Source organism: Petaurus breviceps, unplaced genomic scaffold, assembly GCF_028583685.1.
Source record: "Petaurus breviceps papuanus isolate PSGF00001 unplaced genomic scaffold, PetGlider_PUasm1.0 225, whole genome shotgun sequence".
NCBI classification, from domain to species: domain Eukaryota; kingdom Metazoa; phylum Chordata; class Mammalia; order Diprotodontia; family Petauridae; genus Petaurus; species Petaurus breviceps.
Genome location: NW_027185889.1, coordinates 15,486,697 through 15,512,130, shown reverse-complemented (window position 1 = coordinate 15,512,130; position 25,434 = coordinate 15,486,697). Strand labels below are relative to the sequence as shown.

Here is a 25,434-nt window from a genome sequence, read left to right as displayed (position 1 = left end):
GAAAACATGTACAAGGAAACGTGTGTTTATCAGTAATCTCTAAACTATCATTTTATTACCTGACTTTTATTTACATACAAATAATCTCTCAAACATCCATATACATAGCATTATTCCTCACTTTGGGAGATGAGGCATAATCTCTACCCTCAGTGATCTTACAGTTTAGTAGGGAAACTGATAAGTACACAAAAAGTTATAATAGGAAATTAGTGCATAAGAGTGCTATTAGACCTAAAATTACCACCCTGAACTGACTGGAACTTTTTTCTTTAAAAAAAAAAATCATTTTTTCAGTTAACAAGTGTTTATTTTTCTCTTTTTCCCATCTCCCACCATCAGAGAAAAAGAAAAAAGAAGAAAAAAACCCTTTTAGCAAGTATGCCTAGTCTAGAAAAATAAATTCCTGAATTGGCCATTTCCAAAAATGTATGTCTTCTCTGCATCTTGATTCTGTCATTTCTGGCAGATGACGAATAGCATGTTTTATCAGTACAGAACCCCACCTTTTTCAATTTGACCTTCCATCTGATTTTTAAATAATAACATTCAGTGACAGTGAAAACAACCACTGTCTTTACCATGACACCAGTGGCAAATACCTTAACAATAGAAATTGATCTGAAGAAAATCATTGTAGCTCTCTCACCAATACATAGAGAATATGTTTTACCTCTCTTCCAAAACCCAAAGCACCAATGCTATGTGAAATTTAAAATTTTGTTAACAATAGTTATGGTATTTAAGTACACAAAAGCTATATCCAAAAGATCCAGTTTTTAAAAAAGAAAATTGGACATCCTCCTTGTGTGTATGGTTATGTTAGGGCTTGTAGTCTGATTCCTTGTCAACTTGTTCTTGTGAACCATAAGCAGTAACTGATGAAATATCCAACCTTCCAATTGAAAAGAAACTGTGCATGTTTAGCCTCGTGAAGAGAGGATGAGTATCTTCTAGTTTCTGAAGACCTGTCAGGTACAATGGGAATTAGCCTTTTTCTGTTCAGCCCCAGAGGGCAGTGCTAGCAGCAATAAATGGGAATCCTAAAGGGGCAGACCCTGACATCTTCCTAGTAGAGCTGTTCAAAAGTAGAATGGGGGTTGCTCCCAGAAGTCGTAGATCCCCTTCAGTGGAGGTCCTAAGGTGGAGACTGGATGACACTTGCTGAATTATTTTTCTCAGGGTGATTCTTACTCCAGTATGAATTATACTTAATGGACCGCAAAAGGTCCCTTGCAACTCTGAAATACTTTGATCATGTGACTGCTTCTATCATTTAGTGCCTTGTTAGTTTCTGTGTCTCCTCAGCCATCAGTCAAAACAAATAAAATATCCGCCCAATGTGATACCTTTTAAAAAAGCCATTTGCCTGATACTTAGCTAAATACTCAGAATTCACACCTATTGTCCTAATCCAATTACTTCAATGACAGTGTCAGTGTGCACATAGTGGGAAGAGGGGAAATGATTTTTATGCAGAGAGATCTAACCAGTTGATTAATTTTATTTGTTTGAAAAAAAGACAGTTTTTAAAAGACAATGAGCATTTTTCTTTTAAAGGCAATAGGTTGTACAGTTTCTTTGGAAAAGAGCAAAAGTTTTATTTCATGTAGTTTAATTATCTGGTGAGATTTTTGAAAACAACCTGAAGTGATCCCAGGTGGTTTTGTACCTGTGTACATAAATTTAAATTTTATTTACTGCTCTGCTCTGGAATTTGTTACACAGAGACCTCTATCATGTAGTAATTCTTATTAAACAATATCCAGTGTATGCATATCAGCAAAGCTATATTTGTATAGACTCTTTATCTGTACCTAACACAGCTGTGTTTTATAAAAGTGGATGTCACAGTTGTGTTTGTTATTCAGTTACAAGACTTGATCCATATATGAATATAGTTCAGAGCTAGATTTGAAGTCAGAGGCTATGGGTTTGAATCCTTATTCTGTCATTTGTCCTGTGTGACCTTGGGCAGATCATTTAACATCTTTAGGTTTCAGCTTGTCAAAATGAGAGGGTTGGCCTCTGAGGTTCCTTTACATTCCTTGGTCTGTGATCCTGTGGAAATGTCTTTGTTTGGTTAAAAGGCAGATAGGACCAAGTTTTAGAGTTTTACGTTTTTAATAGCATGTATATTATATTAGCAAGACTTTAGACTGTAACATTCTGCTCATTCCAAGTTTATTCGAAGTAAATTAATATTTAGACTTTTCAGTCATGAGATAACTTATCTAACTCCCCTATTACCACTAGCTTACCATGCCTTCTCCTATGCCGGAATACCTGAATGTTCACTACATCGGTGAGTCTGCCTCCAGACTACTCTTCTTGTCCATGCACTGGGCACTTTCCATTCCATCCTTCCAGGCTCTGGGGTGAGTGTTTTGCAAATCTTGAATATAAACACTATTCATAGCACAAATGTATTTTGAATAAGAAATTTGGGGACAAGAATGAAGGGTGGTGTGTTGGGGGATGAGTAATAAATCAAGAAATTTAGTTATTTTTTTCCACCATGTTATTTTTAAAATGTTTATTTGTAGTTCCTAGTTATTTTTCAAAATAAGAATAGCCCCTAAAAATCAATTTGTGTCAAATTTAGTATGCAGATAAAATTTCCTAAAACAAGATTGTCATCAGCATGTTCTTGATTGCATACTATTTCTGGAATATCAGTGAATATGCACTTATCAAGCAATTCCTCTGTGCCAGATACTGTGCCAAATTTTGACTTGAGGATAAAAAGACAGAAGTGAAACAGTTCCTGTCCCCAGTGAGCTTACATTCCCATACAAACATATTTTAGGTTTACAGGACATATACAAAGTAGATACATGAACACATAGATACATGTTGCCCTTAGAGGCACCTGAGGGATGCCAGGAGAAGTCTCTTGGAGAAGGTGAGTCAGGCAGGGGGCCAGGGATTCTGTGTGGTGGAAGTGAGGAAGGGGATGTTCCAGGCCCAGAGAGGGGCGATAGTATTTTCTGGTGCGGGGACAGTGAGGAGGAGGTCCACCATGACTGGACTGGAGAGTGAACAGAGGGGAATGATGGGTAAAAAGGCTGGGAAGGAGCCCTGAGGCCAACTACGGAGGCTTCTTCTGTCAGACTGGTGGGAAGGAGCATTATCTGCCCTTTATGTGGCTTTGCAAATATATGTAAAGTCAGATGTGAGCATGTTGCCAGCCCTCCCCCCCCCAAGGACTCCCCTGTGAACATGAAATGACTTTACCCCCATCTTTGTTAGCATACAACCACAAAGAGCAGCCGAATCTTAGACCATAAGCAGCCCAGTCTGTAAAGCTTAAGCCCTGGCCTGGTCTGTGCTGTTGAGCAGTGCCCCTTAACTACCCTGCATTCCACCTGGCTCATTTGCCTGCATCAGTGGTGCCTCCCACCTGCTTTCCTTTGAAAAAGACTGAGAAGCCTAAATCCAAAGTACTTTAAGACATGTTGTCATAAGTCATTGATAGAGGGCTCCCAGCATTGCAGTTTGACTTGCTTTGAAGCAGATTTAGATGTACAATGGGTAAATCACATCCCCTAAAATATAACTGCCTATGAAAACAGGAGGATGTGGAAGGAAGGGATTGCTTATAAAACAGATGATTGACTTGGGGACCTTATGAGATTTGAGAGAAAAGATGGGTTCATTTCTTTGTCTTTTTTTCCACAGTGTGTCTTTTGCATAGTAGACACTTTCTATATAATAGTTCAATTGGGAAAAAAAAAATAGTTCAATTGGATATCTGGTCCAAACCTCTCATTTTAGAGATGAGGAAACGTAAGTCTCAGTAAGATTAAACAAACACCTGATCAGGATCAAGCCAGGTAGTGAGGGATATGTAGCTGAGCTAGAATTCAAGCCCAGTTTACAGGATTATACATCTGGAGCTAGAAGGGAGCTCGGAGTTACACCAGCTTGTGCTCCAGAGGAGGAGGCCTAGGTTCAGAGGGTCCTCTGGGTCTGCGTTCATCTTTCTTCTTCCTGTGCCTCTTATCCCCTCCCACCACCCTGAGAACACCAGAAAAGGAAAAGATGGAGAACCTGGAAAAAATTCCAGAAGTCACTTGTGACTGTTCTGATGATTTGATTTGCATAATTTTCACCTCTAGGGACAAAAAAAATTTGCTTTCAGAATTATGTTTTGGTTATCTATATTTTTCAGTAGAGGGTAAATTTACCTGATATTAAGAAATTGTTAATGCCAGGGAACTCCCAAGGTTACTGAACTGCTGATTGACATGCTCACACATCAGTTAGTAAAAGGAGATATTTTTATCCTCAATAGTAGACTTGTTAGATTGTCTTAGTAACAATAGCAAAAGAAAGGGCATCTTTCAGTGGAAATCATTTTAATTTCCTTGTCATATATAACACCATTGATTTTAAGTACTTCTGTTCAATTATGTGTAACTGCCCACTGTAATTAAACCAAATATTGAAGGGATGGGGAAAAAAGAACATTGCAACTTCAGGTGATGGTATCATTACTTCCATAGCCTTAGTAATGGCCATCTGGAGTCTGAGAGGAAAATCTATTTGTTGGAACTGCCACAGGGATTTATGAAATTAGAATAAGTGATGAGGTGATAGTATTCAAGGGCATTCATTGGAGTGTAGGCTGTCTCATTTACTAACTTAATCTATGTAGTTTATAGATACTAGTAGTCTGTTGGCTTCATTAATTCAAGTATTAAAAATCCTGCTATTATTGTCCAGACCTGTGATTTCATTGATGGAGGAAACATCTGGTGAGAAATATCCTTGTCACCTAGAGCAGAAGGGCAACTCTTACACAGTAGAGAGTCTTGGAAAGTCTCTGGCTGGGGTGGGGCAAAAGGCAGAACCTGAACTCTGTCTGCTCTTTCTGACCCCATTCAGTTTGCTGCTGTTCATAATGCTTAGAAAATGACTCTATTTAAGAGCACTGCACTTGGAATGGGGAAGGAAGGAGTTAAGATTCTGTTCCTGAAATTTACTGTCATCCCTATGGACAAGCCATTTAACTTTCATTTTTCTTGTCCGTGAGAATAAAAACTGAACCTGTGATTTTATCAATACAGGGAATTCTGGATGAGGCTCTGCCACTAACAGTGTGGTAGAATTGCCTAGGGCACTGAGTGGTTACTTGGATTGCCCAAGGTCACACAGCCAGTATGTGTCAGAGGTGAGATGTGAACCCTCATTTTCCCACCCTCTCAGCTGAGAACCTAGTCTTATGCTTCACTGAAAACCGAGTCCATTTTGCCGAGAGCTTCCTCTTTCCCCATCCTCATCATCTCTGTCACTCAGATGTCTTCTCTTACTCTCTCCTCTTTCATCCTTTTCTTACTTGAAGAGGTAGCCCTGCCCTTTGCCAAGGCCAACCCATCTAACAGAACAAGTAACCCCCTTCTCTCCTTTCTTCTCCAGCTTATTCTCATCCCCTCTCACTCATCTCCAGCCTCTCACTATCTCCTCTTGCTTCCCTGTTGTCTACACACATGCTTATGTGTCCCCCATCCTCAAAAAAAACTCACTTATCTATCCATCCATCCCCACTAGCTGTTGTCCCATGTCTCTCCTCCTCTTTGTAGCTAAAATCCTTGAGAAGGCCCTCTACAATTAATCCTTTTTCTCTCTTTCCTCTCACTCTATCTTGACTTTCTTCAGTTTGGCTTCTGGTCTCATGATCCCTTTTTTTAAAAGTTTTTTTAATTGACCCTTTTTTTCCCATCCCATTCTTATTTTGGGGTATATTTATACACACAGGTACCTTCACACTTAGCCAGTGAATCTTCTCTTTTTGCTTTTTTTGAAGGGGAGAAAGCAGGGAAACTGTGGTTAAGTGACTTGCCCAAGATCACATGGCTAGTAAGTGTTACATGTCTTACAGTAAGAGGTCACATTTGAACTCAGGTCCTCCTGACTTCAGAGCTGGTGCTCAATTCACTGCACCATCTAGCCACACCCCCTCATGATCTCTCTTTTTTTTTTTTTTAAAGCAATTGGGGTTAAGTAACTTGCTCAAGGTTACACGGCCAGTTATTTCTGGGTGTGATGCTGAGTATCTGAGCCCGGATTTGATCCAGGTCATCCCGACACTGGAGCCGGTGCTCTTACTCGCTGAGGCACCTGGCCTCCCCTAAGCAATTGGGGTTAAGTAACTTGCTCAAGGTTACACGGCCAGGTGTTTCTGGGTGGGTGCTAAGTGTCTGAGCCCGGGATTCGATCTCCAGGTCTTCTCAACACTGGAGCCGGTGCTCTTACTCGCTGTGCTACCTGGCCACCCCCCTCATGATCTCTTAATGACCAGATCCATTGACCTTTTCTCAGGCCTCATCTTCCTTGATCTCTCTGTATCCTCTGACACTATCAGTCATTTTTTTCTCCTGGATACCCTCTACTCTCTAAGTTTCTGTACTGCTGATTCTCTTCTCTGGCCCCTTCTCAGTCTCCTTTGCTGCTTTATCTGGGTCCATCTAATACATCCAGTAACCTGATAACCATAGGTGTCCCCCAAAACTCTGTCCTGGGCCCTTTTCTCTTCTCCTTTTAATACTATTTTGTGAAGTAATTTCATCAGCCCCCATGGATTCAAATATTACTTCTAGACAGATGACTCTCAGTCAGATCTCTTTGTCCAACTTCAGCCTCTTGTCCTCCAGTCTCACATCTCCAGCTGCCTTTTGACCATCTCTAACTGGACAGCCTGTAGACATCTGGAATACAGGGTGTTCAGAACCAAACTCACTGTAATTTCCCCCAAACCCTTTCTTCTTCCCCACTTCCCTATTGCGCCTCCTACTAATAATGATAGCTCATGTTTATATAGTGCTTACTGTGTACCAGGCACTAAGCCGAGCACTTGGCAAGTGTTGCCTCCTTTGATTCTCACAACAACCTTGGGAGTTAGGTAGTATTGTGATCCCTATTTGATAGATGAAGAAATGGAGGCAGACGTGGGTTCAGTGACTTTCCCAGGGTCACCCATTTAGTCATTGTCTAAGACTGGATTTGAACTCAAGTCTTCCAGACTCAGGACCCACATCACTGCCCTTTACATCATTCTTTTTAATTCTGATTAGTCCTCAGTACAGAAACTTAGAGAGTAGAGGGTATCCAGGAGAAAAAAATGACTGATAGTGTCAGAGGATACAGAGATCAAGGAGGATGAGGCCTGAGAAAAGGTCAATGGATCTGGTCATTAAGAGATCATGAGGGGGGCGGCCAGGTAGCACAGCGAGTAAGAGCACTGGCTCCAGTGTTGAGAAGACCTGGAGATCGAATCCCGGGCTCAGGACAAGCTCCTCCTTCTCTCTTGCCCAGAGGACCTCTTAGGGTGAGCAGCGTTTCCATCTGCACTTGCCATACTCAGTGCTGGCTGTGTTTTGCCAGCACTTGGCACTTCAGAGTAGCTTCATAGAATAAGAATTTTAGACCTGAAAGGGACCTTAGTCCAGCCTCATTTTACAGGTGAGTAAACTGAAGCCCGGAAGAATTGGGACTTGATCATAGTCATACAGGTTGTAACAGTCAGCTTCTCTGAACTTAAATCTGACTCTTTCCCTTGACCTGTGTATTTTCTCATGACTCTCTGGGGTCTACTTCTCTTCATCTTCACTCATGGAAAATGTTAGCGGGGACTCATGTTGTACGTGGAGAGGCCATGTGGTGCCACGGGGCAGCTCTCTCTCTTTTCCTGTCAGCATTGGCCTCAGTGGCCTTCGAGGTTCTTTCCAGCCCTTTGTGTTCCATAGATACTCTCAGGCAGTGGCTCTCCAGGCATTTCCCTGCTCCTCCCTTTGTGGCTGAGACACACTGCTCTTCCAAGTTCTTGACTCTTCCTTCTTATGGAGGGTAGACAGGGTTATCAGACACACCATGTGCAGGAAAAGATTTCTCTAGAAACCATGCTTCTCATACTGCCTTATGTTCTCCTGACTTCTCCCTCCCACAGGTAGCTAATATTAACCCTCGGTGGGTGGTTCGGCTTCAGCGTTTTCCAAACTTACATCTGTCAGAGGCTCACTTCTTAAAGCGTTTTCACTTTATTTCTTGAAAAGCTTAAAAGCAAAATTTAAACATAGTCATTTTAAAACAGATGTCCTGTGCTCTCTTGATGAATCAAATAGAAATGTCTGCTATATGCAAGACCCTGGGCTGGGTACAGCAAGATGTTTGCCTAGATGTCTTAGCTGGTCCCTTCCTCCAGGAAGCTTATGATCTCCTAAGGGTGTTAGTGTGTCTAGACAAATAGTTACAATAATGAGTCAGAAGACTCCTTTGGGACTTCTGGGAAGGTGGGAGCATCCTGGGTATAGGTCTGCCTTTCCTGCCTTCTCTAATATGCAGATTACAGGGCCTGCCCTGCCTACTTCTTCATAGGAGTGAATTACAAATGCAAACTCAACAAGGGCAAAGTGGCTTTACTGGCAGGTAGAGTTTATGGGAACCTAGTATATTATAGGCCCATTCCTTTCTTTTTTCTTGTCCTAATGCAGCCTTTTTACTGCTTCCTCTGCTAGGGCACAGACTCTCCTGTCTTAGTCCCTACTAAGGAAATAGACTGTTACTGATTAGTCTCAGACAAAATAAGCTTTTCTTTCTGATGGGGATGGGGCTATTCTATCCCCACTTCTTGGATATTGTCTTCAAAAGTAGTATCTTTAATCTGTCTTTAGTCTGGTTTCTTAACTACTGTTCTATGAATCACCTCCAGTTTCTCCATCTCTCAGTGTTGGGAGGCTGAAACGAAACATTTTACTTAAACTTTTCATGAGGGTCTTGGTTGGATTATTAATAAGGGCCAATATGAAGACTGCTTCCTAGAGCACTGGGACACAAGCCACTAAACTTATAGCCACAGATCCAGGTCGTGAACCCCACAGAGATCAAAGGCAGAGAACTTTAACACAGAACAAAAGATTTGTGGCAGCAAGAAACTTGGAAACAAAGGCTATGCCCTTTGACTTGGGAATAGCTGGACAATTCTGCTACTTAGAGATAATGTTAATATTTTTGAGCAACAAAACTGAGGAATTCAGAGAAATAGGGAAAAATGATATAGAGAGAAGAAAGCAAGAGAACAGCCTGTACAAAACAGTTACAGTAACTTAAATAAAAACCACATTATAAAAGGCAGTTAGGCTCTTATTAATTGTAGTAAACAGTCTTGACTGGGGAAAACAGATAATGAGACATTTCCCTGCACTGCGTTACAGGTGCAGAATATACATTTGTGGGTCTATTTTGTTAGTGGTTTTAATTCTTTCAAGGGAGGTGTCTGTGGAGATGGGGAAGATAGCCTGGGGCGGGGGAAGGAGCCATCAGTGAAATCCATTAATCTTCCCCTTAAATTTATCACTACTGTGATATTAGGATGTGTTTTTTCCTGCCATGGGCCAGTGAATTTATTTTCTGTGACCTAACCATGTGCTGATTATTGGTCACAGCACTTATTCAGAACTCTTCGCTTTCACTTTCTTTATTTTGCTCTTAGTAAAAATGCCCTTATAATTCGTTTCAGAGGTGGGGGACTGCAGGTATGTAATGTTGCAGATGCTATTAGGTTTTATTAAACTATTTTTCTTTCTTGTGAGAGAGGGCTCCGAGATGTGTTGGTTTCTGGGTATGGTAGTGTCAGACAGGATCCATCATGAAATAACAAAGATGTAAAAAACCTGAAAGGGATCAATAAAATTGAATAAAAAGATAAATGAAATACCTCTATAGTATATAACTCACAGTTGTAATCTTTAGGATGATCAAGTGACCCCTTGCCAAGAAAATTCCTTAAATGCCTGTGAATAAACTTTCAAGTATTATTAGTAAACATCAAGGAAAAAATCTGTACGGACTTTGAAGGCATGGTTTTTTAACTCATTAATTTTATGTAGATGTTAACTTTATCAGGTTTATATACTTGGGTTTTTAGAGATTTTTTACATTTTTGTTTATATAAATTCATTTTCTCTTTATAATTGTTGCAGGGATAACTTATTTTAGTTGCTGTCACTGAGAAATATGAAATGAAACTCCAAATTTTTATAGCTGTAAACATTTTTTTTTTGTGCCTTTTTGGAGGGCAATTGGAGTTAAGTGACTGGCCCAAGGTTACACGGCTAGTTTTTTTGTGTGGGTGTTGTGTCTGAGGCCAGAACCGAACTTGGGTCCTCCTGACTCCAGGGCCAGGTGTAAACATTTTAAAAACAATGAAGACATCTCAGATGAATAGATTGAATTTAGTACAAGTTGGTTGAAATATTTACTTGTTTATCGCATTATTAACTCTTTAAACCATAGAATTAGCCATGACCCCTCCTCTTTAGTCTTCTTAAAATCATTTTAGTTCAGCTGTATTTTACTTTTTAAATGGATATATTTATTACATACTGTTGATGGAGTAGTTAAATAAACTGAATTTTGCATTGTGTTGTCTTTTTCTCTTTTCAGTCAAGAAAACAGCATCTCATTAGTGAAAGCATATTGGAATGAACTCTTTACCCTTGGTCTTGCTCAGTGCTCTCAAGTAATGAATGTGGCCACAATATTAGCAGCATTTGTTAATCGTCTTCACAGTAGCCTTCAGCAAGGTAAAAAAAAATACCTCTTTTTTTTTCAGGATAGAGGAAAATGTTTTATAAAGTCTTGTTTAGGTGAACATTTAAAAACTTGATGTCTGGAAAGTCTACAAATGTCTCATGTATCGAGTACCTTTTCTCCTCTTTTACATTCATTAACTATCAGAAAATGTTTGTTACAAAGGAGTTCAGAAAAAAATAGCATCCAGAGGTTGTAATAATGTGTGAGGAAGGCACACCATTACAGGTCAGGCCTTCCAGACGCACTTATGGCTGACTTGCCCCAGTGCAAGTTCGTTAACTTCTATGGTAAAATGACTCACATCATCTGGTCAGTCTACCACATTGTGGCAAATTGGATTAATTATCACCAGGTTTCCTGGTAAATGTAGAATCAGGATAAAGGGAGTTGGCTGTCTGCAAGGGATATCTTTATCATATGATGGTGATTTGAATCACTCTTCAGAGTTGGTTTAGATTTGCCATGTGGCTTGGATATTTATGTCAGCGTGTCAGGGTCCCTCATCCCTTATGCAATGCTGATAGCAGCCTTATTAGTTAAAAAAAAAATAAAAAGGCAGTAATTTGGGATCAGAAGTTCTTGGTTTGCACCCCAGCTTATAATAATTTAGCTGGGTGCCTCAGTTTCATCAGTAACAAGTCATACATTAATACAGGCTCACGTCTGGCAAGTTTTAGTCATTCATTCAACACCTGGCGTGTGCAGAGGAGGAGATAGTGATGTTGGAGCAGCATTTATAACGTCTTTGTTATATATCAGCCGCAGAAGATGCGACTCCTGACCTAAATATTTCATCCTTCAAATGTCTTTTGCTTCAGTCATCTCTTATCCTTGAACTTGAATACATCTTACTTTTAGGTTTCTAGACCTTGTTCCTATCCAAGTACTTACCAAGTCAGGCTTTACAGCCTAAAATGTTGTTTGTAACTTTTAAAAAATTCTGGAAAATTCTATTTGTGCCCTCTCCCCTTCCCTCCTCAAAGAAATATAAATATGAGTGAATTCAGTTCCCAAAATTTTAAATCTTTGGAGTGTTTTAATTATTCCTGTTTTTGGCAGATAGTAGTTTTTGAGTGTGTTCTCTTAGATCCAAACTTCTAAATGTTGGGTTTGTGACATTTTATGAAGAGGAAATTTTGCCTTTAGTATTTTTCTCCATGTTTTTGTATGCTGAATAACTGCTGCCTTTTGTCCTGCATGATTACTCCATTTCATGCTCTCTTCAGAGGTTCTCAGATTTAGTAAGGCTATCAGAATTGTCAGATTGATCAAATGGCACATAAAAAAATGATATGTTACTTTTCCATTATTGCTAATACCAGGATTTTTTTTCTGTCATTCCAGATAAACTGTCAACAGAGAGAGGAAAAGTCATGATGGAGCACATCTTTAAGCTCCAAGAGTTCTGTAACAGCATGGTCAAACTCTGCCTGGATGGCTATGAGTATGCCTATCTGAAAGCCATAGTGCTCTTCAGTCCAGGTGGGTAAACTTGAGCTTATTCTGAAGTTATAGGCAAGTCTGCCCAGAGCACCAGCTCTTGCTGCTGATAGAATACTCATGGCTCACGGGTGCACTACATCCTCCCTGTGGGACGTTTCATCCCACCTTGTGGGAGTCCCTTCTCTACCCCAAGAGCAGTGTAGGTAGAGACCCTGGCTCTGATCTTAGCCCAGTGTTGCACTTCTTAGCATATCTCTTTTAGGTATCTTTGGATGGCCCAGATCTAAGAAATGAGGGTCTTTGTCTTTACAGGTAAAATTCCAGAAGCCTCACCATAATTTGTTTTTTCCCCTCAATATGTTCTTATTGTTTTCATTAAATATTTCTCAGTTATATGTAAAAGAATTTTTAACCTTTTTTTATTTAGATTTTGAGTTCCAAATTCTTTCCCTTCTTCCTCCTCCTCCCCACTCTTTGAGACAGCAACCAATTTGATATAGATTATAGATGTATATAGATATATAGGTTATAGATCATACAAAATATTTCCATATTAGCCATGTTGCAAAAGAAAATATAGATGACACCCTCCCCAAAAAACACACAAGAAAAATAAAGTTAAAAAATATGCTTTCATCTTCATTCAGACTTGATCGGTTTTTTCTCTAGAGGTAGATAGCATTTTTCATCATAATTCCTTCAGAATTGTCTTGGATCATTGTATTGATCAGAATATCTAATTCACAGTTGATCATCACACAATATTATTGCTGTGTACAATGTTCTGATTCTGATCAATTCAATCAGCATCAGTTTATGCAAGTCTTCCCAGGTTTTTCTGAAACCATCCTACTCATCATTTCTTAGAGCACAGTAGTATTCCATCATAATCACATACCACAGCTTATTTAGCCATCCCCCAATTGATGGACATCCCTCAATTTCTAGTTCTTTACCACTACAAAGAGCTGCTATAACTATTTTTGTATAAATAGGTTCTTTTCTTTTTTCTTTGATCTCTTTGGGATACAGACTTGGTAGTGGTATTGCCAGATCAGTGAGTATGCACAATTCTGTAGCTCTTTGGAGGTAGTTCCAAATTGTTCTCCATAATGTTTGGACCAGTTCACAACTCCACCAACAGTGTATTAGTGTCCAAGTTTTTCCATATTCCCTCTAAAATTTGTCATTTTCTTTTTTTGTCATATTAGCCAATCTGATAGACATGAGGTATTATCCCAGAGTTGTTTTAATTTGCATTTCTCCAATCAAGTAGTGATTTAGAGCATTTTTTCATGGGTCTATAAATACCTTTGATTTCTTCTGAAAACTGCCTGTTTATATCTTTTAACCATTTATCAGTTAGGAAATGACTCCTCTTATAAATTTGACTCAACTTCTCTATATATTTGAGAAATGAAGCCTTTATCAGAGACAGTTACTATAAAAATTTTTCCCCCAATTTCCTACTTTTCTTTCTCACGTAAATTTCTAACAGAAAATGTTCCACTTTGATTTTTCAGCACTGTTATTTCTCTGTTACTTCTCTAGTATTAATTCCAGTGAAATGAACAAAAACTGGACTATCAGCTGCTGAATATTGCATACTTGACTATGCTCATATATTTTTCATGTTTATGATTTTGGATTGATTTTCAAAGACTGTGCAGAATGATGTGAACCATGAGAAAATATGCTGGCCCTAAATGACATGAACAAAACTAGAGAAGCTCTTTTTTTTAATTATTACTGCTCCTAATGTTCTACATGAGTTAATCATGTCTTCCCATTCCTTGTGTTAGCCAGTTTGCCAACTTTGTTATACTATTCCCCAGGCTCACAGACACAGCTAAAAGTGAAACATTTATTCAAGCTGACATACAGTTTAACTGCATTAAGTTAAATAATTCCAGATCCCTTTTAGTTCTTATTTTTTGTTCTATTTTTTTTTCCTCTCTTGGTCCTAGGTCTAGAATTGGCCGACCAGCTTTTATTTCCTCTCTAGAGGGGACATTCCTGTGACCTTGTGTGTGGGCCACAGGGCACAAACTTGAAAGGGGTGGACACATCCATTCAGGATGAGACCTGAAGATTTACTAGACAAGTTCATAAGGCTCCTCCTGTCCCTAATTTTGTCCCTGTGCAGCACAAGGTCGATTTCTGTAGCAATTCCCCTGGGAAGGGCAGCTCCTGGCATTGCTGGAAGTATCTGCTGGTGTTGGCTCTGGGGAGGGGGGAGCTGTTCCACTGGGGGAGGAAGGAGTGGGACATCTAGCCCCATCCTTGGCATTAGCTCTGGAAAAAACTCCTATAAGGCTTGACCAGTGTGTCTCCTCCCCTGAACGGGATCTGTGGGTCTTGGGGGCCACTGCTCAATTCTGGTGGCTGGCCCTTTAAATGCCCATCTCAAACTGTGATTCCTCATGGCCTCCTGGCTTGTCCTCATGCCTATTGGGTAGGTGGTTCGGGTTCATTTCAGTAGCAGGTTCATCACTGGGAGGGCTGGTGACCCCAGGAATGGTGGGCAGATCCCAGGGAGGTGTTTTGGCCACAGGAGAGTTACAACACTCCATCAAAAATTTTCAGTCATAGATGATCCTACCGTGTTTCCCCGATAAATAAGACACTGTCTTATTATTTTTTTTTTTTGGACAGAAAAACACCAGAGGGCTTATTTTCAGGGGAGGGCTTATTTTAATGAACATTGACAGCAATTTTAATAAACAGGTAAATGTGAACAAAAAAATGTACCTTTATTCAATAAGCAAATCACAGGGGATCACCTTCACTACAGTAGCAATCTCAATAGGGCTTATTTTCGGGGGAGGGCTTATTTTAGAGGAATCTTACACAGTAAGGGGAGGGCTTATTTTTGGGATAGGTCTTATTATCGGGGAAACACGGTAGTACCTCCAGGGGTGGTGCTGTAATCCACAGGTGGCAGCTGCACACTGTCGCTGAGCACCACCCAACAGGTAGCGGGATGGCTTGGCTCGGCGTCTGGCTGCAGCTCCCACCCGCAGACATCATTTTTTGTTCTATTGTAATCACCAGAGAACCCTTCCTATCTTTTTTAACTTTTTCTTAATTTTGAATATTAATTGGTAATGTATTTTTATTATTGGTATCTTTTTGTGCATTTGCTATTATAGCTATTGATAATTGCCTTGAATAATTTTTCTTTACTATGTGCAAGCAATGTTTTGCCTGCAAAGGTTAAACAGTTTTCAAAATTTGTAGTTTCAAAACTATTTGGCTCAAGCAGTAAGAATGATTTATTCTTATTAAAAATGTAGTACAGAATCTGATCTGCCAGATTTCTTACTGTTTTTGGAACATTTTTAGTATCTTGTTTTCAACCTCTCCTTGATGCATAAAATAATAAGAATTACTTCCATTTCTTTTTGTTACCTTTATTGGTTATCTCTTTTTATCTAGAAGTCTCCAAGTTTTAGAATTCTGCTTGGGTGTCAGTGTGTATATTATGCCACTGATAATAGTAACTTATACTTATTGCTGGACGTGGATAGAGTGCTGGGCCTGGGGTTAGAAGACTCATCTTCCTGAGTTCAAATCTGGCCTCAGACACTTACTAGCTGTGTAACCCTGGGCAAGTCACTTAAGCCTGTTTGCCTCAGTTTACAGTAGCCTATAAAATGACTGGAAAAGGAAATGCCAAACCACTCCAGCATCTTTGCCAAGAAAACCCCAAATGGGGTCATGAAGAGTTGCACATAATTAAAATGACTGAACAACAGCATACTTATTGAACTTTGTAATTTGCAAAGCCCTTTTCCAGGCCAGTGATGTAAAAGAGCAAATGTTGCTGTTCTTCAATACCTTGGTTGTTGTCTGGATTCTAAAATGTGGTACCCATCAGTTCTGTGGTCTTCGCAGGAGAGGTTATAGGGCTCTCACCTCTTCACTCCCAGAAGCTACACCCTTCATAATGTAGACTGAGACCACATTAACTTTTTTAGCTGCCATGGTACTGTTTACACACACTGAGCTTTAGTACACCAACTTTAGTGTGCCAGAACTTTCAAAGGAACTACCGTCTAGCTATGGGGCTCCCACCTGGTACTTGCCAAGCTGACTTTTTGAAATGATCTCCTAGTTATTAGAAACAATTACCGCATATTTTGTCCTGAGCTCTGTTATTAGGTCTCCAGAAGCTTGTGGGCCACATCAGTGCTCAGTGGCCAGTCTTGCCCTGAACTCATCTTGTCCCAAACCAAACTCATATGCCTTCCTCACAGACAGGACTTTCCTCTCCCAGAGGGCCCCACCTTGGTCTTTCTTCTGTCCCTTGGTGGCATCATCACTTGTGCAGTTATCTTGACTTAGAACCTTGAGGTCATCTTCAGTTCTTTCTTTATTTCTTAATTCTAGTCACTTTGAGCTCTGTTCATTCTTCCTTGGAGACATTTCTTCTGCCTGATCTTTCTGGTCCATTTTCACATCACTCTACACACCTGAAAATCTACAGCAGCATTTGTGATGACTTCCCTCCACCACATGTGTGTGGTGTGCAGCTGTCCTGCTGGTTTTATTTAAACTTGGTTCTTATCCTGTCCCTCCTCAGAAAACTCGCACTACTTCCTGATCGAAGTGGTTCTGAGCTTCTTCATAACTTTCAAGGCCTTGTTCCTCTCCGTGTCCTGCTCCTTCCTGGTCTGTGCCTTCTCTCATCTTAGTATCATTCCCTTTCCTCACTCAGTGACCTTTCCAGATCACCCATCTTGGAAGATAGAGCTCACATCCTGTTTCATCACTGATGTCTTTTCCAGTTCACCTTTATGTCACTTGCAAACTGATTCCATCTAGTATGTCAGGATCTCTGGTTTTATCTGAATGTGCATTAGTATTGTCATTCTCATCCTGTTCTTAGTTCTGGATACCTTTGGTTTTCCCCAAATTGGTGCCATTGGAAAGAATCCTGGCACTGGAGTCAGGGTAAGGTAAAGACTTGATTGATAAGTAGATTATGGAATAAAGACCACCACTGCTTGGAATCTATTTTAGGCTAATGCTTAATGTTTTTTAGTATGAACTTGTTGTTTGGTTGTTTTCAGTCATGTCCAACTCTTCATGATCTCATTTGGGGTTTTCTTGGCAGAGATACTAGAATGATTTGCCATTTCCTTCTCCAGCTCATTTTATATATGAAGAAACTGAGGCAAACAGGTTTAAGTGACTTGCCCAGGGTCACACAGCTAGTAAGGGTCTGAGGCTGAATTTGAACTCAGGTCTTCCTGACTCCAGGACCTGAAGAAGCTCTATCCACTGCATCACCTAGCAGCTCTCATTCTGAACTTAAACCCCCAAATAAAATATGCCTTTCAAGGACATTACTTTTCTTAATTGCTGTTCTTAGCATTTTTTAAATAGTTCAGATTCTTATGACTATTATCTATCAACTCTTGCAGCATTTTCTTCCTTTCCTCAGTGACTTCAGTGCCTACGTTAGTCTTTCTCCACACTCCTGCTCAGATGCTAGGGCACTTACATACACATCGATCAGTAAGCATTGAGGGGCCTGCTCCGTATACCGGGCGCTGAGTTAAGCAGTGGTTTTGTTCCATATTGAGGTTCCTTCATTAGCTCGACTTCCCACTTGTTCAGTTTGTTCATTTCCTGTGACCTTCTCCTCTCTCACTGTCAGTTACAGACAGAGATAGCTGTCGCCCACATTCTGAGACACCTTTATCAGATCATAATCTTTCACCCGGTTCAGCTTCCCATGTCTTATTACTCATAATCCTGTTCTCTATTCTCTGTGGCCTCTGTTCTTTGAAACTGTTCATTTTGTTATGTCTTATGGTGTGGCAGTATTCCATTATTTTCCTATACCATCATTTTTGCAGCCATTCACATTTATGGGTACTCTTTTCTTTTCTAGTTTTTCTTACATTAAAAGGTACTGTAGCTAATATTTTTGTAGCTATGGATTTCTTCCCTCTTTCTTTTAACTCCTAGAGACATGCTCATTTTCACAGATAATGAAACTGAGGCCCACCCAAGTTAAGTCATTTGCCTAAAGAGTCACTTAATAAACATTAGTTGAACTTAATTTAGTGGAGGAAAATGCATGTCAGAATTCATCTAAATGCTCTTATGGTTTTTATCCATAAGGGCATTAGTCCTTTAGCATCTGAGACTCAGGTTAATGAGGATTAAAATGGCAACCCTGGGGCATGGACTGGTAGCATCCGGAGCCCAGACAGGCACCTGCTTCTCCGTCCAGATCTTCAGCTGTTACTCCAGGCTTAGCGACCAGTGGGTGAGGGAGCTGTAGTTGCAGTCAGTGGCTTCCTGGAAAGCGCATGCTCAGCTTTGGTATTGGTATTCCCTAACAGTACTTCTTCGCTGAGCCACTCTGCTCAGGCCTGGCACCTGTTTAGCCTTTCTGACCTAAGATAACCACATCTGCCTTGTTGTTTCAGATCATCCAGGTCTAGAAAACATGGGACAGATTGAGAAATTTCAAGAAAAAGCTTACATGGAGTTTCAAGATTACATAACAAAAACATACCCAGATGATACCTACAGGTTTGTAGAACTTAGATGATTATGTAATAATCTTTTCTGTATCAAATGAGATGAAGTATGCAAACTGTTCTGCAGACCCAAAATGTTCCGTATAAATGCCAGCTGCTGGTGGTGGGTGGGGGGGAGGTGGTGGTGGTGGTTAGTACTTAGTCGTAGTAGTAGTAGCACCTCCTTGGGGATTACAAAAAAGACTAATTCAGTTATGCTCACTAGAAATTCTTTTAGAAATTAGCATTAATACCTCTATAGTTAGATTTATTTCAAAAATTGGGGCAAGAAATTTTTGTGTCATTGAGTGTGTCAGGAGTTTCCTTTCAATGAATAATTTCATTCATTCATTTATTTTTTGAAGCTCAATCTTTGTCATACCCATAGGCTCAGTCCCGTTGCTGCTAAGCATCTGTGGAAACTGACTTGCTTAGGTTCTGTACCTGTGCCAGGTTGCACCTCCATACACAGCCTGGAGCCTGCCATATCATTGGTACCCAACTGAGAATTCCCTAACCCAAGCAATCCACCCCACCTTGGCCTCCCCAGGAGCAGGGATTACAGGCGTGTACTACCTCACCTGACCCAGTCATAAACATTTAAATAAACTTTAACTCAGCAGCATAGAGGTTTTTATACTCTGCTCTTTTGCTATATATGGAAGTGTTGTGGGGTGGAGTGGGGTGGGGGCAGAAGAAATCAGTTCAGAATGTTTTCAAATGCAGTAACTGCTCAGCAGATTAAAATCTTAGCTACCTGGGCCCATGAGAGACTGAGTAACTTGCTCAGCGTCACATAGTGTCAAAGGTGATCCTCAAACATGTCTTACCAACTCCAAGGCCTGTCTCTATTGACTGGCTGCCCTGCTATTTTTGTAAAGCATGGATCTGACCTTGTCACCCATATACCTCACAAACCTTTATTGCTTTTCCATTGAGATACAACCTCCTGATCTTGGTGTTCAGGACCCTGTACAGTACTACCTACTTATCCAGCCCTTTCTTCTTGTAATCTCTGTTATTGTTCAGTCATTCAGTTATGTCCAGCTCTTTGTGACTCCATGGACTATATAGTACACCAGGCCCTTCTGTCCCTCTGCTATCTCCCGAAGTCTGTCCAAGCTCATGTGTATTGCTTCCATGGCACTATCTATCCATCTCATCCTCTGCAGTCCCCTTTTTCTTTTGCCTTCAGTCTTTCCCAGCATCAAGGGCTTTTCCAGTGGGTCCTGTCTTCTCATTATGTGACCAAAGCATTTAAGCTTCAGCTTTAGTATTTGACCTTCCAATGAATGGTCTGTGTTAATTTCTTTAAGTATTGACCAATTTGATCTCCTTGCTATCAACGGGCTCTCAAGTTCTTCTCCAACACCACACTTTGAAAGTGTTTTTATAATTTTTCTCATATTCTAACTTTCATAGTCACAAATCACTACTGGGAATACTATAGCTTTGACTATATGGGCCTTTGCCAGCAAGGTGATGTGTCAGCTTTTTAAGTCTGCTGTCCAGGTTTGCCATAGCTTTCCTTCCAAGGAGCAAACGTCTTTTAATTTCATGACTGCAGTCATCTTTGAGCCCAATAATATGAAATATGACTCTCCTTCCATTTCTTCTCCCTGTTTGCCAGGAAGTGATGGGACCAGTTACCAAGGTCTGAGTACTCTCTGTATCCCATCTCATACTCTGTTCTAGACAAAGGGAACTAATCTTCATCTACTATTCAAATACTGTCTTCTCCCATCTCCACCTCTTTGCTCACACTTTCCCCTGTTTCTATAATATATGACCTCCAGCTTTGCCATTTCTGGCTCTTGATGGCCTTTGCTTCCTCCTGTAGATGAGGGGGTTGGCCTAGATGACCTTTAGGGTCCCTTGAGCTCTAGATCTATACTCCTATAATTTTAACCTTAGAAAGTCAGCCATGTGCTCCCCCAAATGCCTCTCATTTGACTTATTGACAAGAAATTGTTCTTCTCCATGAACAAACCCTTTGGATCTTTGTGTAAATTTTATTTGAGCTTTAGGTGGTGGTGATGAATCTGGGGATTCAGTAAACCTATCTGGCCAACACTTGTGTTTCTTCTCAAGTCCTCTCTTTTTAGAGTAAAGCCTTAAATCAGAAAACCTACCCTTTCTTGCTCCAGGTGAAAGTGCCTCCATTTCTTAATTCTTCCACTTCTTTGAACTTTCTCCAGCATTATTATGTCTTTCTTGATATAGAATCACCAGAATTGCATTGAGTATTCCAGAGATGGCTACTGTCATGCTTTGACTGGAAAGATGGTCATTTCAGCTTTGTTTCTGGTGCCTTTCCTGTTTTGTTGGTTCTTTTGGGTTGATATTTGTGGATATATGTATTCATGGGCACACAGATCCTTTTCCTGAGATGTAACTCATAGCTTAGCAGCTATCTTCCTATCTGAAGGTGGTTAGGATGACTTTTCCTTAAACCCTGAGACCCATTGAAGCTCATGTATCATTTTTTATGTTCCTCACATACCCTGGTGACCTTTTCCTTTCATACATTCAGTCAGGAGATGTTGGTTTGAATCCCAGCTGGGAATCTTTTTGTATGTGTAAGTTTAGGGGCAGATAATTAACCTCTCTAAGCCTCAGCCTCCTGTCAAATGTGGATGGTAATACTTGCTCTGCCTACCTCATGGGTTTGTGGTGAGTAAAGTAATTTGTAGAATTTAAAATTCAAAAGAAGTGTGATTTTTTTTTAAGGTGATCACTTTTTTATTGCCTTAGTACTTTACTGTTGAAAGAATTTCATGTCATATAAAACCAGTCAGCAAGCATTTATTAAGTGTTTACTGTTTGTTAGACATTGGGCTAAATGCTAGGGATATAGACAAAACAACTCCTTTCTTCAGACACTCACCATCCAATGGAGCTGAGGGCGAATTGAAAAAACATGTTAAGGGAAGTACTTAAAAGATGTATACAGATCAGCTGTACTGTAATCTCAGAAGAGAAGGCTCCCCAGCTATTAGGAAAAAGCAGGAGAAACTTCCAGCAGAGCGTGGGATTTAAGCTACCTGTTGAAGGTGCCAAGTGGAGCTAAGAGGTAGAGGTGAGGAGGGAAGACAGCCAGTATGGAGTCAGAGACAGAAGGTGGAATGTCACACGCAAGGGATAAATCAGGAAGCCAACAGAGAGCTACTTCAGGAAGCATATGAACAAGAGCAAAGTGCAAGGAGGCTGGAGGCGGAGCTCTACAGGCCAAGCAGAGCCCTATATTTGATCCTAGAGGCAGTAGGAACCACTGGACCTTACTGAGGGTGTGAGGAGAAGGTGTGGCATCGGCAGACCATACTGTAGACAGGCTCCTTGGCAGCTGAAAAGAGGATGGATTGGAGCAAGGAGAGATCTGAGGCATTTTAGAACCATTTAGAAAGAGATCACAGTGACCTGAGCTAGCTTAGTGACTGTCAGGGAAAAGAAGGGGACATAGAGGAGAGGTTGTGGTAGCAGAAATGATGAGATTCATCATTGGATTGGATGGATGGAGTGAGATTGACGAGCCAAAGACGACACCAAATTACAAAGCAGAGGGAGGGGGAGGATTGTGCTGCCCTCGACTATAATAATGAAGTACAGAAGGGGGGAGAGTTTGAGGGAAAGATAGTGAGTTCTGCTTTGGACATCCTGAGTTTGAGATGTCCTCTTCAAAAATGAAGGACAAACAGCCCTTTCAGAGATTTCTAGTGTATTGTTCATGCTTCATTTCCCCTCTAAAAATCTGTTGCTTTTGTCAGAGAAGTCTTTGGTGATCCTACCCTTTATCATAAGGTGATTTCCTACACCTCCCTTCTTCCTTCGCCTTCCCCCTCTAAACACTAACTACACATCTCTGCAGACTCCATTTTATGGATAACTGAATTAAGAACTTCATTTTCCATTTTAAACTTTCCAAAATCTGAGATTTAAATTAAGCCACAAATCATGTATACATACAAAATTCTTCTATTTTTCCTCTTTAAATTCTATGAGTGTTACTACTATAACTTTTATTGACAAGAAACAGTATGCCACTATATAACCAACAGCACAAGAAAACAGCCATACAAGGTGAAGCCACAAGCCCAGGAGATAATAAGTGACTGTAGATTTTGCCTATAAGCTCTCCTGCATTTTTCTTTGTCTGATTTCTGACTTGGTTTTGTCGTTTTTTTAGGTTGTCCAGGCTTCTTCTCAGATTGCCTGCACTAAGGCTGATGAGTGCTACTATCACAGAAGAATTATTTTTTAAAGGTCTCATTGGCAATGTACGAATTGACAGCGTCATCCCATACATTTTTAAGATGGAGACTGCAGATTATAACTCTCAAATAATTGGTCATGGCATTTGAAAGCTTGATGTTGTAGTGCTGTAGACATAAACTCGTTTCTTCAGAACACCAGACTGTATCTGGTCCTTCCACCATATCTGGACATTTCATTTTTAATATCTGACTGAAATCCAAAATGGTTTTCTTTTTCATGTGACCGTCAAGAATTTGTAAGAGACTCAGCACGTACCAGAAATGAGCAACATCTTCCTACTCTCATATTTAAGTGGATGAGGAGTCTTCAGAATTCAGCCTTGGCAAAGAGCCATCAGGAGCACCATAGACCTGTGTGAGCTAAGATGTCTCTGCACATTTCATGTTAGAAAAATAATAATAAATTCATTTTCCTTTCAGAGTGTTGTTCTATTTATGTTTAATTTAATCATGAACCAATATGAAAACTCAGTGATCTGAAATCCCTAAAGAGCCCAGGGATTGCCTTCAATTTTCACATTTCTGTAATAGAACTCACTTTTGTTTCAGTTGATATGTGAAAAAGAAATAGTTTTTTGCTTAATGGTGTGATGATGCCATTAAAACTGCAGGGAAATCAAAGTAGAAAAAAAAATTTTTTTAACTTTTGTAAATACCATGGCATCCCCTAAGTACACCACTCCCATTGCTGGCAATGGGTCATGGGCAATTCTGGATGTTCAGGGTTGATGTTTTAGTGTTGTGTACTAGTAGATACAAGCACTTTTTATTTATGCAGTAGAAAATTGGTTTATGAGTAAAGTGTTGGCCAAGACACTTTATTCTATATTCTCCTATTTTTAGTTATCCACTGTATTTTAAGAGAGCCACACTAACTGAGCCCAGAGTTGTGTTTTGGTTTGGTTTGGGTTTTTTAGCATTTCTAACACTAGTATCTCTTGCTCTTCTTTTTCTAAAGAGCATTCTGACCTCAGGATTTTCATTTCTCACATTTCTGACTAATTTCAAAGCACATTTACCCTACTGGATGATTTTGCCATCATAAGTTTAGCTTTTAAAAAAAAATTTGTGAGGAAAATAAATTTGTTGATTTTAAATAACCCATTTGTAAGGACAAATTTGAGTTTTTTGTGTGCCTGTGCCTAATTTTTAAAAATTGATCATATATTTTTCATTTGGCAGCAGGTCTCTTAACTGCTGTGAAAGGAAGAAATATGTGAGGAAGCTCACTGTATTTAATGATAGTAGACACATAAGGTCCCATTATTGCCATTTCAAAAACATTTTGACTTCTTGGTTACAGTGTCTTTCATAATACATGTTTTTCTGAGCTAATTTGGTATTGATTTTTAAAACATTTCTTTTTTTTTTTTTAATTTTTAAAACATTCCCCCTGTAAATTGTTTAGTGTTTAAATTCACCGATTTGTAAAAAACCAATCTGGAAATTTCATTACAGGTAGCAAAAATGAATTTTTGGTAAAGTCTTTTGTAACAAAAGAGGAGCTGGATTTTTCTTGTTGTGTTCACTAATCATTACTATCTAGTAAATCAGAAATTAAAATGTGTTCGCCTATGGTCTTCACCTGTTTATTAAGGGTGGCTATTTTGCCAGTTAAAAAATGACATTTTTGTCAACAGGTTTGTAATTTTAAACTGAGAGGAACAATACATTTAGTATAAAACCTTCAAATGGAAAAAAAATAATTTTATACTTTATAAAATCCAATGTAGCAAGACAAGAATTCAGGAAAATAATCCTTTAAAAACAATGTACATACAGTTAAGAGATATGTGTCTTTTAGGCATTTTCCTGATTGAACTTGTAGTTATATTTGGAAGTGTTTCAAAGAACTGCATTAAAATATCACTTGCGTTACAAATTTCTGTCTTGTGTCTTTAGTCTCATTAAAATTCCTTGCTTTACTTACTCCGTTGTATTCTCTTTAGGCTGTTTTCGTCTTTTCGTTATGAGCCTTTGCCATTCAGAAAGGAATGAGGTGTTACTGCTCATGCGACAGAATGTCTGAGTACAAGTGATTGGCACGCCATAGCTGGGAAAAGATCCCAGTCAGAGGGTCTGGGTTCAGATTCTGGCTCTTGGCACCTCTCTGCACTACCTTGGCACATCACTGCCCCAATATCAATTCCCTATAAAATGAAGATAGTTTTATATAGTCTACCTTGTAAGGTAGTTGTGAGGCCAGTGCTTTGTAAACCCTAAAAATAAATTTAAAAATATAAATATATAAACATAAAATATAGAAATATAAAAATAAAGATTAAAGATTAGATTAAAAATTTTTATAAAGAACTATTAGTATTGCTACCAGTGTATACTTAGAGAGGTTTCATGAGCCTTAGTGTGCTTCCTCGCATGGAAAATGAGGGAATTGGAGTAACAACCAGTTTTCTAAGAGTGCTTTAAGGTTTACAAAAGCCTTTCTTCACAGTAACTCCCATGAAAAAGGCAGTGCAAGAATTGTTGTTCCCATATCACAGATGAAGAAACAGGTGCAGAGAATTTCAGTGGTCTTAGGGTCAGACCTGGGACTTGAACTCAGATTTTCTGTCTAACACCAGTGTTTT

At 39.7% G+C, this 25,434-nt stretch overlaps 1 protein-coding gene across 1 annotated transcript in view; it reads left to right on the top strand.

Moving 5' to 3' along the window:
* Positions 1–24,728, top strand: part of NR2C1 (nuclear receptor subfamily 2 group C member 1) — a 61,336-nt gene extending 36,608 nt beyond the window's left edge. The window contains exons 10-14 of the mRNA XM_069095066.1: positions 2,257–2,378; positions 10,444–10,583; positions 11,938–12,075; positions 18,483–18,588; positions 22,759–24,728. Coding sequence (XP_068951167.1) covers positions 2,257–2,378; positions 10,444–10,583; positions 11,938–12,075; positions 18,483–18,588; positions 22,759–22,933 — 681 coding nt within the window. The 3' untranslated portion in view covers positions 22,934–24,728. The remainder of the gene's footprint in view (positions 1–2,256; positions 2,379–10,443; positions 10,584–11,937; positions 12,076–18,482; positions 18,589–22,758) is intronic.
* The last annotated feature ends 706 nt before the right edge of the window (positions 24,729–25,434 follow it).